Source organism: Petromyzon marinus, chromosome 6 (genome assembly GCF_048934315.1).
Source record: "Petromyzon marinus isolate PM22_M1 ecotype Great Lakes invasive population chromosome 6, UKy_Petmar_22M1.pri1.0, whole genome shotgun sequence".
Taxonomy (NCBI): Eukaryota; Metazoa; Chordata; class Hyperoartia; order Petromyzontiformes; family Petromyzontidae; genus Petromyzon; species Petromyzon marinus.
Genome location: NC_133672.1, coordinates 13,357,370 through 13,372,827, shown reverse-complemented (window position 1 = coordinate 13,372,827; position 15,458 = coordinate 13,357,370). Strand labels below are relative to the sequence as shown.

The 15,458-nt window shown below is 44.1% G+C and overlaps 1 protein-coding gene across 6 annotated transcripts; it reads right to left on the bottom strand.

The window, feature by feature from the left end:
- Positions 1-1,239: 1,239 nt before the first annotated feature.
- On the bottom strand, positions 1,240-14,803 carry LOC116939457 (3-oxo-5-alpha-steroid 4-dehydrogenase 2-like). 6 transcript variants are annotated; one of them, XM_076065075.1, is made up of 7 exons: positions 14,509-14,803; positions 13,608-13,799; positions 12,151-12,741; positions 9,494-9,657; positions 8,221-8,322; positions 4,991-5,141; positions 1,240-4,235 (listed from the first exon to the last, which is right to left on the bottom strand). In XM_076065075.1, exons 3-7 carry the CDS (start codon positions 12,438-12,440, stop codon positions 4,169-4,171), a joined length of 774 nt encoding a protein of 257 aa, XP_075921190.1. In that variant the 5' UTR covers positions 12,441-12,741; positions 13,608-13,799; positions 14,509-14,803; the 3' UTR covers positions 1,240-4,168. The 6 variants fall into 6 exon arrangements, with proteins under 6 accessions (XP_075921190.1, XP_075921188.1, XP_032803732.2 ...); XM_076065073.1 differs by lacking the exon at positions 1,240-4,235 and having other exon boundaries at positions 4,242-5,141; XM_032947841.2 differs by lacking the exon at positions 1,240-4,235 and having other exon boundaries at positions 4,242-5,141; positions 12,151-12,379.
- Positions 14,804-15,458: the final 655 nt, after the last annotated feature.

Below are 15,458 nucleotides of genomic sequence, written 5' to 3'. Positions count from 1 at the left end.
ACACAACTGAAAGGAAACCCATGCAGAACAGGGCAAGAACATACAAATGCCAACACAGGTGCCCAAGTCGGACATATAGTGTTATCACTGCATCACCCTACCACGTATCGGTTATCAATCACGTACTGTATACTTATTTTAATTTAAAAAATGCTGTCATTGTTTAACATTGTAGTATAGGTTACTGTTTCCAAATGTATTGACTGCCACCACTACATGTTATACATATTTCCCCAAATACTGTACTCCGATCATTTTGTCCAGAAATGTCAACAATCAGTTGCTGTTCCTGCCACGTGCTGTAGTTGCTATGTATTTTCACTTAAACGTCAGGTTTGCACCTGTTCTTAAATGTACATCAGCCCAACTGTACAAGTATGCTGTCCACCAAAGCAGATACTCTTAGATTATTATTTCTAAACACAAGCAGCAAAATTTAAGTTTGGCAACGCCTTGTTGGCATAAAGTATGTATACGGTCGTGACAGGGTGCTGGTAATTCATGTTTCTGGCATCACCTATTGACATTCCTGTATTATGCAATCTTAGTTGAATGCATATGTGGTGACACTGGGAGTAGGAGGCACTCTATTAATAGCCTTCACAGTTCACAAGAGTTAACTACGGCTCCCATTCAGCACAGCTGGCAGACTGCCTGACTGACGACGCCGAGATGGTGAAGACGTGGACGGCGACAAAGACTCCAGCAGCACGACAACGGGATCCCACTCCAGGCAACAGCCCACGAGCCTTTGCTCGGGGTCCCCTTTTATCCTCCCAGCGTGGCCTCGCTCCGCCCCGGCCACGCCCCCCTTCTAGAACCTACTCGCGGGTTCCCGGGCTTACCTCACGTGCCCCGTCTGTCACCTTTCCCCTACATCCCTCTCCCTGGCTTATCACGTGACCTGCTGACAGGGCTGCTGCAACTGCAGATCCCCTTTCTCTGCGAGCAACCCGTACTATGCTGTGTAGTGACCCATTTCATGTCACTACACATATAATGACAACAGTTCTTGCAAGGGAAAGCCCTGCGGGTACAGATATGTTAACTTTTAATGTTGTGTTTATTGTTGAAAAGCTCTCACTCGATTGTGAATTATTTATATACAGTCACTCAAATTGTACATGTATATGCGCATTATGCAGTAACCATTTTGCACCATTGGTAAAAATTGAGGAAACTTAAATCTACGACCACAATAATCAAAGCCAGGAGCCAACATAACTCACTCACTCAAGGTGATGCCTCCTGCGTTTATTAACTTTCTGATCAAACAGAAGCATTTGTGAGTATAAAAAAATGGCTATTATTCCCCACAATTTTTGCTTTTGTGACCAGGACAGTGATATTTTGAAATTTACCTATTTTCAATAAGAAAACGGGCGAATTTGTGTCTTTACGTTCACATAGTTAGAAAAAAACAACATATGAATCAAAATTAACATGTTTTTATACTAAAGTAATACAAAAATGACGACAATTTTTTTTAGAAGTGAGTAGTTTTTCTAGATTTACGATTATACTGTAAATCACTTTCACGAATCAGCCCCCAAATGTAGTCTCCCATCATGATCTCTTTATACTGTCCTTGGTAGCGGCGTTCAAAGTCCAGTATATGCTGGTGGAAGCACTCGCCTTGCTTCTCCGAGTACGCTTCCATGTTCTCCTTGAATTTATCAAGATGAGCATCAAAGATATGGACTTTGAGGGACATCCTACAGCCCATTGTGCCGTAGTTCTTCACCAGTCTCAACCAGCTCCACAGTTTTTGACCTTGTGATTGCCTAGGAAGCCACGAACCACTGCGAAAAAGCTGTCCCAAGCCACTTTCTCCTGACTAGTGAGCTTCTTGGGGAATTCATTGCACTCCAGGATCTTCTTTATATGTGGTCCGACAAAGATACCGGCTTTGACCTTTGCCTCAGACAGCTTAGGGAAGAAGTCTTGAAGGTACTTGAAGGCTGCCGACTCCTTATCTACAGCTCTGACAAATTGCTTCATAAGGCCCAATTTGATGTGCAGTGGTGGCATCACCACCTTCCGGGGGTCCACCAGTGGCTCCCACTTGACGTTGTTCCTCCCCATAGAGTACTCGGTCCGCTGTGGCCACTCCCACCTGTGGTAGTGTGCCTTGGTGTCCCTGCTGTCCCAAAGGCAAAGATAGCAGGGAAACTTGGTAAAACCGCCTTGGAGACCCATCAGGAATGCCACCATTTTGAAGTCTCCGATGACCTCCCAGCTGTACTCATCATACTTCAAGGCGTCCAGCAAGGTCTTGATGCTGTTGTAATCCTATTTGAGGTGCACCGAGTGAGCCAGGGGAAGAGACGGGTACTTGTTACCATTATGGAGCAGCACGGCTTTGAGGCTCCTGGATGAGTTGTCAATGAAGAGGCGCCACTCATTCTGGTTACAGGCGATTCCGATTGCCTCGAACAGACTGGTCACATTGTGGCAGAAGCAGAGCCCATCTTGACGGGTGAAGAAGCTGCAAAAAGGTTGGTGACGCTTCCTCTGATCTGCGATTTGCACACTTTCCACTGCTTGAGCCGAGATGTCAAAAGCTCGGCATTGAACTTGATGAGACCAAGATGTCTGATCAAGTCGTTGAGGTCTTTTTGGTTGGGGTAATATGGGTTTTCTCCTCAGCTCCACCTCTGAAATTGTCATCTGGATCTACGTCTTCCTCGCTCTCTGACTTGCTGCTCTCTTCTAAAGACGGCTGTTCTCTCTCTAGAGGAGTCGGTACGGGGAGCTCATGGCAGTGTGGCACTGGGGCGATGGATGAAGAAAGGTCTTGATAGCAGGTGCATTCTTGCCAGTCCGACGTTTGAAAGGGTCCACCATGCAGAAGTAGCAGTTGCTTGAGTGGTCAGTGGATTCCCGCCAAATTCTTGGGATAGCAAACTTCATGGCTCTCTTTTCCCCTCTGTACCATCCTACAAAAATATATTTATTTGACCCATGACTAATGTGTAATAGATTCTCGGAACATTTTTCATATGTGATATATTTTTCAATAACATTGAAAATTGCAAAACATTTTAAAATTAAAAACTTTTACAAAAATGTTATAAAATGTTAACATTTTATAACATAAAATTCCGACCAACAATTGTACATCTTACTTTACAGAGTTTTTTTGCATTGCTTGCAGGTGAAATGACGTGCCCAGGGTTTGTCTTTATCCCCGACAGGTATGCCGAAATACTGTATGCCTTGTAGGCCTCACGCATCTTAGCAGATGCTTCCACAGAGTACTTTTTCACTCTTGTCTTGATAAATTGGCCGCAGACATCGCAAAATGCGTCTGCCGGATGCTTGCAGCCTCTTGATGCCATCTCAGAAAAATGCAGATATGTATGCACTTAAGCAACTGGAACTAAACTGAACTGGTGGGCCTAAGGCCCCTGTATCTATACTACTATTTATATTACTATAAAGTTCTCGAATGTTCTAGAAGTTACTCCAAGTTTACTCAGCACAGAATTTATCTGGAATGTTCTGGAAAATAGGTAAATTTCAAAATATCACTGTCCTGTAGTTACCCCATTGTGGTCTCGTTAACAGTTACCACCTAGATATAGAACCCGTTGTTACGTTTAAGTAGTCACCCTGTTAGGGCCGTGTACTAAACGTGTTGCCTCCAAGTTCTAGTGTGTGCCTCCGTGAAGAACACTACACACGTATCAGAGCATTTATAGTTCCGATTCAGCAGTTTTTGAATATCTTAATAGCTGTTTTATTGCTATAAAGGGTAAAACCTATTCTTATTACTTTTTTCATTTTGATACTGGCAAAAATATCTCATCGATAAATATGAACAGATTAGAAGGACATTCTCAGCTGTTGACTTTTACACCAAGAGTAACAAATTGAGAGGAGGGTGTGACCCAAAAAAACTGAAACCCCACTAGTCCATTTGAGTCACCCGAATAAAAATATATTTTTTATTGATTTTGTGACCTTCATATATTTAACCTAGACCACTACCAAAATATGAGGATATTAAACGTAATAATAGAAACCAAAAATGTTATACCATGGAACTATATTTTCCATGCCACTTATTTGCTTTAAAGGATATATGATCAGCAAATGTAAATTCTATAATGTTTTATTAAAATATAAAGCACAGTGACAACTCAATTAAGGCCAGCAGTGGCCTTTACAGAAAATAGGGAATTAAAGCTTTTCTTGACTTGGGATAGTCTGAAAACTTTTCATGGTAATATCTGAAAGGAGAGAGAGAAAAATACACGACTTAATCTCATGGCAAACAGACAAATCAAAAACTGTACATTGTAATGGACTTCAGTAATGGAATCTCAGCATTCTGATGGAGTCTTTGTAAGCTCTTTAGTAAGAGTGGAAACGTATCGGCCTCAAAAGATGATATCTGATATATTCCGTATTGGCTCAATTACTACAGTTATTGATTTTACTTTGCTTTTTCCAATTATATACTGTTCATAAAAAAACACTTGTTTCAAGTGACAAAACTCAGCACACAGTATTTTTTCGTTTTTAAAGCTATTACTAATAATTACCGGCGATGTCTCCAGAAATTAAACCATTCAGCCACTGCTGATAATATTTGGCATCGCCTGTGTAATATGTTCAGCTACCAAAGAGATTTCAATATTAGGTGGATTTTGAGGACGTGTAACACTTTGACACTGGGTGACGATGACCTGTGCCAAATGTTTATTTCTATTAAATTTTTATATCGTGTAATGTATGCTCGGGTAAAGCTATGCTGGCCCAATCAATCCATTACTTTTGTAATATTTTTTGCAGTGTACTTGGCTTGGCTCAGTGACGCTACTGTGGAAATCTGGTCGGAAGTCCACTTGCCCCATTTATGGACCAACTCTGAAGCAGTCGTGAGAATTTCGGCGTTGACTTGTTCAGAGTATGAGATGGCTCAACTCCACGATCGTTGCCTGGTGACCCATGCCAACTCGTGCGCCTGATCGGGACCCCCCACCGGTGGTGGTGCAGGGCACGAGGCCCGATGCAACCGATGGTGAAAATAGCGAAGGCAAAGGCAGGGAAGGTCCAGGTGGCCAGGGCGTAGCCGATCCACTCCACAATCTCGCCCAGGAAGTTGGCGCCTGAGACCAGCTCGAACAACCCTCCTGCAGCCACAGCAGCGCACGGACAGGAACTGGAGGCACTGGTGGCCAAACACACGAGTGAGAACACCTCATCCAGCATAGGATGGAACATGGCTGATTATAAAGGATATAGGCGGACCTGAATTGGTTTTGGATGCATGTCGGTGTTTAAGTAAACCTAGTTTTGTGCTAGAAATAAAGAGTATAAATGAATGCAAATGTTATTTTCTGAGAGAGAAAAAAACATACTCTGTGAATTACATGTTGTTCATGCTTTTCCAGTTGTTGAAAATATTTTTTTACTGGAAATCTGGTTATCAACACCCCCCTGCTGACCGTGAGTGGAGGTGATGGTTATCTACGGTTATATGCAGGACCCTCATGATCTGGATTAAAAATAACACAACTTTTGTAGATGCACTTTGGTGTGATGTACCGTGGTCGAATTTGGATTTTTGCATAAATCAGGGTTTCCCACACTCCAGTCCTAACGACTCCCGTCGCAACGTCCGTCCGTGATTACCAATTGACTCCCCATTCAAATACAAATGAACTCGTTTTTGACTCCACATGTTCCCGGTGATTGATAAACACGTGCCACGTGACGTGCTAATCAATGAAATCTGCCCGCGTCACGTGGAGCACGTTTCCACGCACACCTGCAACACACACACACTGAGATCCCAATCTTCATGTGAATCAGCTCGATTAACGCAGACATCGTTCATTGCAATCGAGCGCGTGCAGCGAGGAACGGGTTCATTTGAACGCTGGGAAATTGGTCATCGCGGAAAGACGTTGAGTGAAGAGTCACGAGGACTGGAGTTCAGGACACACCACGGCATCATTTCTGTGTGATTTTAAAATCAGTTAACAGTAGTCATGGAATGATAACTGACACCCTCCCATCCTCTCTCTCTCTCTCTCAATGACTACTTCTGGTGAGTAACTTTAGGCATGAAAAGAAATACATTTTACTTTTCTAACCCAACATTAAACAGTGTCCCAATGTTATCATCTGCTGTGCTGTGTTCCAACGTCTGTTTTTTTTTGCTGAACTGACATTGCGCTTGTGAGGATAGCACAGACACAGGCGGATATGCCTGCTGTGTTTATACAGGGTGGGCCATAAGTAACTACCTGATTGTAAATGGCGGTATTTTGTGTTAAATTATTTTGTTTATTTTTCCCCCACAAATAAATACATTTAAACTATTCAGCGTGCAAGAATAGTTTAAATGTATTTCAGAAACAACTGTTCAATTATCTCACACAGAGAGACTATCACAGATATATTAAGAACCGAACGGGTGCGACGATGGGGGCTCATTTCCCATTAAACTCGTTTACATTGACATGCCAATCTCTCTCCCTTTAACGCAGCTGCTGTGCGTGCGTGCGGCGACGGGACTCCTTTCCACCTCTGGCCCCGCCTACTTACCCTTGGGTGACGCCCACCTCAAACCTGTCTATATAACCTCTTGTTGCAGCAGCCACCTCTTGTTGCAGCAGCCCTCTCCTGTTCAGCAGTTCTACTGCTGTATCTTTCCACCTGATGACGATTGCTTGTGTTGCGATCGAAACGCCGTGATTTATTATTTATTTTTCTACCTACGTTACTTTACCGAAAGAACAAAACAGTATGGACATAATGTTCTATTATTTTTGAGTTTATGTTTTTATTCCATTTTTCAAAAGTTATAGGCGAAATAAATCCGGTAGTTACTTATGGCCCACGCTGTACATGCTAATATAAAAAAACAATCTTAAGATACTATACTTTCCCAGGCGAGAGCCAATTTGATATCTTACGACTTTATTTTGAGGTTAATCTGGGTCAAAGTTGATTGCCCTATGTGTAATACAAGGCTAAATATACAGAGCTGAACCAACAAAGGAGAGAAACGTCAACAATATCGGTGTCGACGTTTGTAAAATAATATTAAAGGAAATACTTTAATATAGCAATACAATAGAAAACTCAAATAATATAGAAACAATGATCAGAATCGATTGTTCTCAGCTTCCCCGATTAGCACGGTTAACTATGTACGGTTTAGAGGAGACCCACATTAATTGTAGAAGTGATGAAGGTGGGGGGGGGGGCGTGCTACAGGTACATGACTCGTGGCTGAATGAGGGTTTACCAAATGTGTTCTTCTTCGTGGTTTGTAAAGGTATTTTGTGACGCATCATGATTTATGAAGAAGTGAATCCACTACACTATAAGCAAACCGGTTGAACTTGACTGCAAACATATTAATCTGGAAGAGAATGTTCTACTTTGTATAAACATTTATGAAGGTAAGTGAATGTCAGATCATTGAGGATTGCAAAACAAAACTATTTTTTATTTTAGCAGGTAATGCCCAGTGAGCGATATAGCTCGTTATTCAGAAGCGACCTGGACACAGATGACAGCTCGACGGAGTGGCTTACCACGTGGACATTTTCAAGCAGACAAATACTCTAAACGCGAGTTTGTAAATGCGGAGGGAAAAACCCGGGGACCCGAAGGCAAAGAATCCATGCGACCACGGGGAAAACACGTAAACTCCAAATATTACACTCGAGTTTTAAAAGAACGTTTCCAAAGCAAGGGAGGGCTTCTCGCACCGCGTTGATAAGTGGGGGTATGTGGGGCTTGGTGACTGCGAAAGGTTTGTCAAATGGACAGTCAACCTGATATTTTGAATTTCCAGAGTTGGAATTTAGCCAATTAAATTCAGAAGCAAATTAAGTTAATAACGTTACCTGGTTGAGAATATCTACCCGCTTCACTCAAAAACTCGGTTTCATCACAGCCGGCTAACTGGATTGGAACCCAGCGTCGCAGGTGCACCGTTTCAGCCCTCTTAACCACCCAGTGATCTCAAATTACCGGGTTCATTGTGCAAAACACCAACCACCGCACGGCCACTCTGCCAGTTTTGTAAGTAAAACAACCTTGTGACTGGAAACTAAGATGTTGAGCGGCTTGATGAAGGGGCAAGGGGTTTATGGTTATATCTGCGCGTGACTAGGGGCAACATCGATGACTGACAAGTCAATAAGTATACGGCAAAAGTGAATCTGCAGTTCAGGGTTCATGGGTTCTCACCACGTGGGATTCTGTACACATACTCCCCAGGTTTCCGCAGATTTCGAAGGATCCAATCGCTGTGAATGTTCATAGCCACGCCAGCCAGGAAGATGATGGAGCCTAGCAGCACAAACACAAACAACAAAGATAGCCCATATAGCCTGAACCGACTTTTGATTGCGAGCACCAATGAAGGGCGCTATGGCACACGAGGGGGTTTGTGGCCAGAATCACGCCCGACCACCTTTGTCTCCCTAGTGGCGATGTTTACACATCGCACTAAAGGGTAGGCCCAGGACCGGTTCAGATAATCGTCACTGGTGTTGGCCGTGAGTGGGAATCAAACTCAGTTCGCTCGTAGACACATGCACATCTGTATAATACACACACACACATTTGCAACTCCTTCCTGCCAAAAACATATTTATGTTTATATCCAAGTTGAAGGCTGTCATTCCTTGGTGTGTGACTGTTCCTTCTTTGAGAAGACTCTCCATGCCAAACATTGAATTGACCTTGGGATGTAGTTATATTTATACAATTTATAAATCCAGACTATTCAACCGTGCTGCCAATGAAGGATTAAACTCGAGCATTTACAAGTCGTGCTGTGTTCAGTGCGTTGCTGCAAAACAGAACAATATAAGCTTGTTCTGTCAGTTTGGCAGTGTAGGAATTATGTAAGCCAATTATCCGTACTTTTCCACCTGATGTACAAAGGAGATTATCGATACAGCTGATGGAAAGGATCATTTGGAATTGAATAGACAAGCAGACCAGCAAAACGGTAATCCGATCACGGGCAGCCGAAAGCCTTGGACATGAACCAGAAGGGCTCTAAGTCAGCCACGCCCTCCCGTGGTCAAGGTTTGTTTTGGTTCACTTTCGGGGCACACTCCTCTGATGACTGTTTTAGACGTGGAGTTTCTGAATCACATAGACATAGAGAGAGTATTTCACCTCATGCTTTCCAAGGCACTCCACTTCCTTGTCATATTTGAAAACATTCACGAAAATGGCCAAACGTCACAAGCAAAGCCCTGCCTTTAAATTGGTCTAAACGAATAAATAGACAATGTGTAGACTCGGTGAGGCTCTCCAGGATCTTGTCGATTGTACGTGGACAATTTGGTTGTTAGCCAAGTGGCGTTAGCATGCATCCATGGTGCAAGGAATGAAACTTCCCTCCACCCCTTTGCGGCCCGGTGTCTAGCACCTCCGGCTTGTGCGCCCTGGTGCAGCTGCACCGCCTGCACACTCGATAGCCACACCACCGTGGTTGGCCCCCTACCTATGAGAAAACGTGCATCGGTGAGCCAGTTCGACGGGTAGCTCTTGCATTTTAGAAGGTTGTAGCTTTGCAGGTATCCGTTGAGGGTGCAAAATACAAATGCCTTGACCATGACCGACAAGGATGTGGGGCGGCCCCGAGACAGCAAAGAGAAGATGAATGTCCTGCGGGGAGAGATAACCGCACGCACACCACCATCAGCGCAGGTGCTGCCTGAATATTGACGAGCGTACGACAAAGCAAGTCCTTCTTCAGTTCACCGATCAGGGGCAGGTCCATGGCCCCCTCCCTCCAGCACGATCCCATTGTCCCTCGCCACCCGGTAGGGTTGAACGATTAATCGATTTAAAATCGCAATTTGAAACAATGCGATCAGCAAATCTCAAAGGCTGCCATTTTTTTGTCGATTTGAAAAGTCCTATGACTTTCTTATTGGAATTGTTTCATTCTTTTATTATTATAACTTCATTTATTTAACTTAACAATTGTTTTGATTTAAAGCTTTCGTGACTGCAGTAATTCATATTCTTAGTTTTTTCGGTAAAGTCACGTTGAAGAGAAACAACAAAATAACAAAATATATATAAAGCAATAAAAAATTCTCACGACGTTTCGACCATATATATATTTTGTTATTTTGTTGTTTCTCTTCAACGTGACTTTACCGGAAAAAACTAAGAATATTAACAATTGTTCTGTGTTTGATTGTTCTATTTCATTTAAAACATTTAATAAAAACATGTTGGAAGCAATTCATATATTTTAAGTTCTCATCCTTGTATTAGAATATATAGAGCAGTTCATATTTTGATGGTATCATGTGGTAATGCTCCATCACATGTTTTTAATATTTTACACAATGAAAATTTAACTGAAGCTTGACTTAAAAAAATGTAATATCAAATCGCAATCGCAATATCTGTCAGAAAAATCGCGATTAGATATTTTCCCCAAATCATTCAGCCCTGCCACCCGGTGACGTAACAATCCACACGAGGGCTCGTCAACCATCACTAGGGAGGGCCAGTGGATGCTGGGTCTATCGTTGGTGTGTTTCACTTCGGCGAACACGTGATCAAGGTAGGTGCGTTTTAAATTAAGGTGCAACCCACATAGGTAGCTAAGAGTTAGTCAAATACCAAGTTACGTCAATTTTGTAGTCTGGATAATGCTTTTTAAAAAATATTTTACTATTTGAAAAATGTTGAAATTACATTTTTCGCTAGATTGTATTTTTTCTTTCTCCAAACTATCCCTTGTCCCAGGTTTTTTTTGTTACATTTTATTAAAAAAATTTCACTTAACATGTTTCACTTCAAGGATGGCGTCACACTATCATATGTCGATGCATAATAACAACAAATGTGAATATCAAAGGCCCTGCAACCTGGTCATGGCAGACAAGTCACAGGAGTAGAAAAAAAACCCGATGAAACAGCATCTAGACGAGAACAATTGTAAGGGTCGCCTCTTCATTTCAACGCCCACTTAACGCATGATTCTAACTGTGGAGGGAAAAACACAGCGCTCGTCAAAAAGCATTCCGCCTTAAATGAAACAAAAAAATGTAAACGGCAACGCTTTCGGCAATGGCCTTTCTTCAATCAGGTGCCATGAATAATAATAATAATAATGGCGATTGCCTAAAACAGTGGTCCTTAGCCTGAGGTGCATGCACCCCTTGGGGATGCGAGATGCCATTTCTGGAAGGTAAATAATCGAAACACAAATTAAGCAGGGTCACGGTTTACTTTGTTTCATAAAACCTATGTATTGATTAGCATTATTTTTTTTTTTTACGAACGAGAACCAAAGGGGTGCATGGCAGCAGTAAAGGTTCAGGACCACTGGTCTAAAGAGATCGCCTATTTAGGAACGCCTTGAGGTTTCTATTTATTGTTAAGTGTGCTTGTGCACCACCGCCAACACGGCATCACCAGGTCATTTGTTTCTAAATCATACCAAACATTAAACTAATTTTCAATGGTACAGTATATTCATCCAAGTAGTGATATACCAAACTTTCACAGCAGCTTATTTCACTTCAAAACAACGTTTGCAAACTCTCCTCCCCCTCCCCCGTGCCGGTCCATCACGTTGCTGCACGGTCATTCCCTCGCACACCATCATTTGTACATTTGTATATTCCCCATCCCCTCCCCCGTGTTGTTACTCTATGAGCATTTTATGCTAATTCCTTTGTCAAAGCGTTTTGTTTCCTTCCACACAGCTTAAAAGGACGCGACCTGACTTGACTTTCTTCTTTCCAACTCTGTCCTTGTGACAGCACGGTCCCTTCACCTGATGAAGGCCACTTGTGTTGTGGCCGAAACGTCGTGATTTTTTGTTTTATTTTTTACCTACGTGACTTTACCGAATAGAACCAAAGAGTATAGTGCATATATTATCATAGAATGTGTTTTGTTCGCATTTTGACTGCAGGTATCGTGGTTAACGCAGACATGAATCCTCGTAAAAAGGTTTCAGTTTTGTTGCCAGAAAAAAAAAGGGGAAAACCATATCATTACATTCCTCAATAATCAATCCCTCCCTTGGTGCGTGTCAAAGTGTCATGCTTGAGACCACGACTCGAGCCACACCTTTGGTGATCAGTGCGCAGAGAAATCACTCCCGACTCTGTGTCACACGCAACACACCTCTGGAAGTAGTGCCCGCAGAACATTGCGAGATGCACAATGTTCACCGTGTCGACGGAGCCGCGTTCGGAGGAGCCCACGTGCACCAGCAGGAGGATCACTGGCACCGCCAAAGAGGGCATCTCCTGCGTGCACCACGCCAGCCTTGCGGGAAGCATCACCCGCGGCCGTCCCTCGCGGTCCCAGAAGCGACCGTAGGCCATCTCCTTGCCCAGGGTGTTGAGCACACCTGCCGCAGCCATGCACAGCCCCATCCAGGTGACCAGAACCTCGTTGCAATGCGTGGACATGCTGTGTGACGGGGTGATGGTTGCGTTGTTGCCACTGCCGCCGTTGTCTATGCGGCCTGAGTGTAAGGCGTGCGCATGCACGTAGTGTTTGTACGGCTTGAGTTGTTTCCAAATGGAGAAAGAGTGGCTGCTTTTTGTTTTGTTTTATAAGCTCGAAGTGTGTATGACGCGGCCGGCGCGGGGCGGTCCGCGTTTGCAGAGGATGTATTGTTTAGGTGACTGTCTCGGTGCTGCTGGCTTTTTTGGCTGCTGCTGCTGCTGCAGCACGTGGGGGCTGGGCTGCCAGCTGGAAAAAGAACACCTGAGCAAAAGACGTGGCATAACAAAAAAAAACGAATCAACACACCTCTCCAACAACACTGCCTCGAAAGAAATGTTTTATATATATCATCGGAGACGTTTCGGGCAATGGTCCTTCTTCATAGTATGGAATAGTCGCGCTTTGTTCTTTTATAGCCGTGCCGCAAAGGGTGGGCGGGGAATCCCTAAACCCCTTTGCCTGTGCGAGATCACTGGGTCGCTGTGAGCAGGGGGGTATGGGGACTTCACGCTCAACCCTGTCACAGTGATACTACTGCAGTGTATTTAACGAGCGTGTAAATTGTACAGTGCCACAGATGATGCGAGTGCCCGCCCTGAAAATGTGGAATTGAGACGGCCAGCGCCAACGAACGCCGCTCTGTGCTAGTTTGAGGATGTTAACTATGAACCTGTTGCAATCCATACTCTTTGGTTCTCGGTAAAGTCACGTAGGTAGAAAAATAATAATAGATCACGACGTTTCGATCGCAACAAAAGCAATCGTCATCAGGTGGGAATATTATTGTGTTATTTTATTTTATCAATTTATTATTTTTATTATTTCATTCTCATTCTACGTGACTTTACCGAAAGAACCAAAGAAGATGAATACCGTAGAAGGCGAGACGGATGGGTCTTGCTTAACAAGTTCCTGGAACAGTGAGCCACTTTATTTTATTCCGGCTGAAGCGAAGCGCATGTCGCGATGTCTAAAGCTGTGTTTGCGATGTTCCATTCCTCTCTCCAAGCAGGGTTCCTTGAAAGCGAGAAATTCTCGAGTGTCGAGTGGTTTACATAATACCGTGCGTAGCACACTCTACTCTTCAACAAGCTCTGTGTCTTCAGAACGAGTGATCGCCACCTCGCCTCAACGACTCCGGGGCGAGGGCGTTCACAGTGTCGAGACGCGTTCCGCGTTCACAGTGTCGAGACGCGTTCCGCGTTCACAGTGTCGAGACGCGTTCCGCGTTCACAGGTTCGCCCATTTGCTTGCTCTCGTCTATTTAATTCACATCTCAGTTCCATGTATTTGGTACAGCCCCTGTGAGCCGTGCGGCTCTTGAATTGGGTGCAACCGCAACAAACAAAAACACGAACAAGAAAAACATCTTAAAGTGACTACGCGCTACAGAAAAATCCAGGAAAAAAACAGCAAAGTATTACAGAAAAAAGCACCGTATATCACCGTATATTCATACATAGCATTGTTTATTATCCGTAAAGCGCCTCGGTCAAGGCGCCGTGTAAATTATATTAAGGTAATGTATGTGGCCAGGTTATACGAGCCCATCGTGACGTTGTGGCACAAGTTTAGCTCTGGGGGTTGGCAATCAAAATAACAAGAGGAGAAATTTTCTTCGAATTCGGTCAAACAACCCGAAATATTTCGAGAGCCGCAATGGCACGTGAACACGAGACGATACTTGATGAATACCGTCAAGCCTGTAATCGCTATTTTAAGAAGAGCACACGCACAATGATTTGTAGTACCACATTTGTAATGCCACATTTGTAATGCTACATTTACAAATAATTGTTGGGCTTTTGGACGTTCATCGTTTATCGAAAATAATTTGGAGGGTTTTTTTTTTAACTTGGCGACGATCGTGTCGGGAAACACGAAGCGGTCCTTAAAAGAGCCGCATGCCGCTCCGAGTCTGCAGGTTGCCGACCCCTGGTTTAGCTAAATACAAAAACTTCAGCCCTTTATCATTTCACCGCTGGATGATGAACGCCGAGTCGGTCGTGGGGAGTCGTTTGACCATACCTCACTCCGCAGGTCAGTGACGATCGGAGAAGATGCCTCTCTCTCTCTCTCTGGCCGAAAGTCGAACTCAGGTTAACGTGGTTCGAAAGGGCATCACACTAGCCACTGCGCCGCCGCTCCACCCAAACAAAAAAAACGACCTCGAACCGTCAGAAATCGAGCAGTGGATTGACATTGAGGTTTGGATGTTTTGTGTGTGTGTGTGTATTGGACCCCGTCGCATTATCCGGACTGTCACAAGACGAGAGAACACTCAGCGGTGGGGGGGGGCGATCTTTGGGTTGTGTCCTCTGAGCTGGCGGTGACTCATCTCCCCGTGTGGTGGGGGGGGGGTATTCACGTGAGGAGGGGTGGGGGGGAGTCTGTTTAAGTGGGGATGCGGTTGGCGATTGGAGGGGGGGGGATTGGGACCGGTTGATTTCCAATTCGACGCAAAAGTTGGAGGAATACCAATCAGTAGCGTCGTCTGTCCCTGCGGCCACATTTCCCACGCGCCCGCTATTTGTCCAAGCTGTCCAGATGCCTACAACACGGGCTCTTTGTTTGGAAGCACCCGTACGCAGAGTTCTTACGACTCAGCACATTCACTTTCTTCTTCTGCATAGCATTTTAAGTTTGGAGCCAGTGCGATGCATGAAGTGTATTGCGCCATTCAACTCCTTTGCAGTTTTGCACGCAGCTGCAAATTGCCCATTTGTCACGTAGTTAAATTACGTAACGTAATGAGCGCATTCGGCTTTTAGAGCTTCAGGTGGATAGTGGGCCCGACACGTTGCAGACACCGCTATTTTCCGTTCGTGCATTCCGGCTTTCATGGATGTGCCAAGGTTATGTCGCCGTGCATGGCACCACGGCCCTTTTGTTATCAAGGTCTCCTCAAGACGTGTCAGTAGTCATGTTTGTTGAGCTTCTTTCGCACCATACGTAGCCAACCGTACTGATCGGAGGTG

Coding starts and splice junctions, on each gene's coding strand:
- LOC116939457 (XM_076065073.1), bottom strand. CDS start 12,440: ATGTCCACGCATTGCAACGAGGTTCTGGTCACCTGGATGGGGCTGTGC. Junction 8,323..9,493: donor CGATGCACGTTTTCTCATAG/GTAGGGGGCCAA, acceptor TTGTGCTGCTAG/GCTCCATCATCTTCCTGGCT. Junction 5,142..8,220: donor TGTGTACAGAATCCCACGTG/GTGAGAACCCAT, acceptor CTGTGGCTGCAG/GAGGGTTGTTCGAGCTGGTC.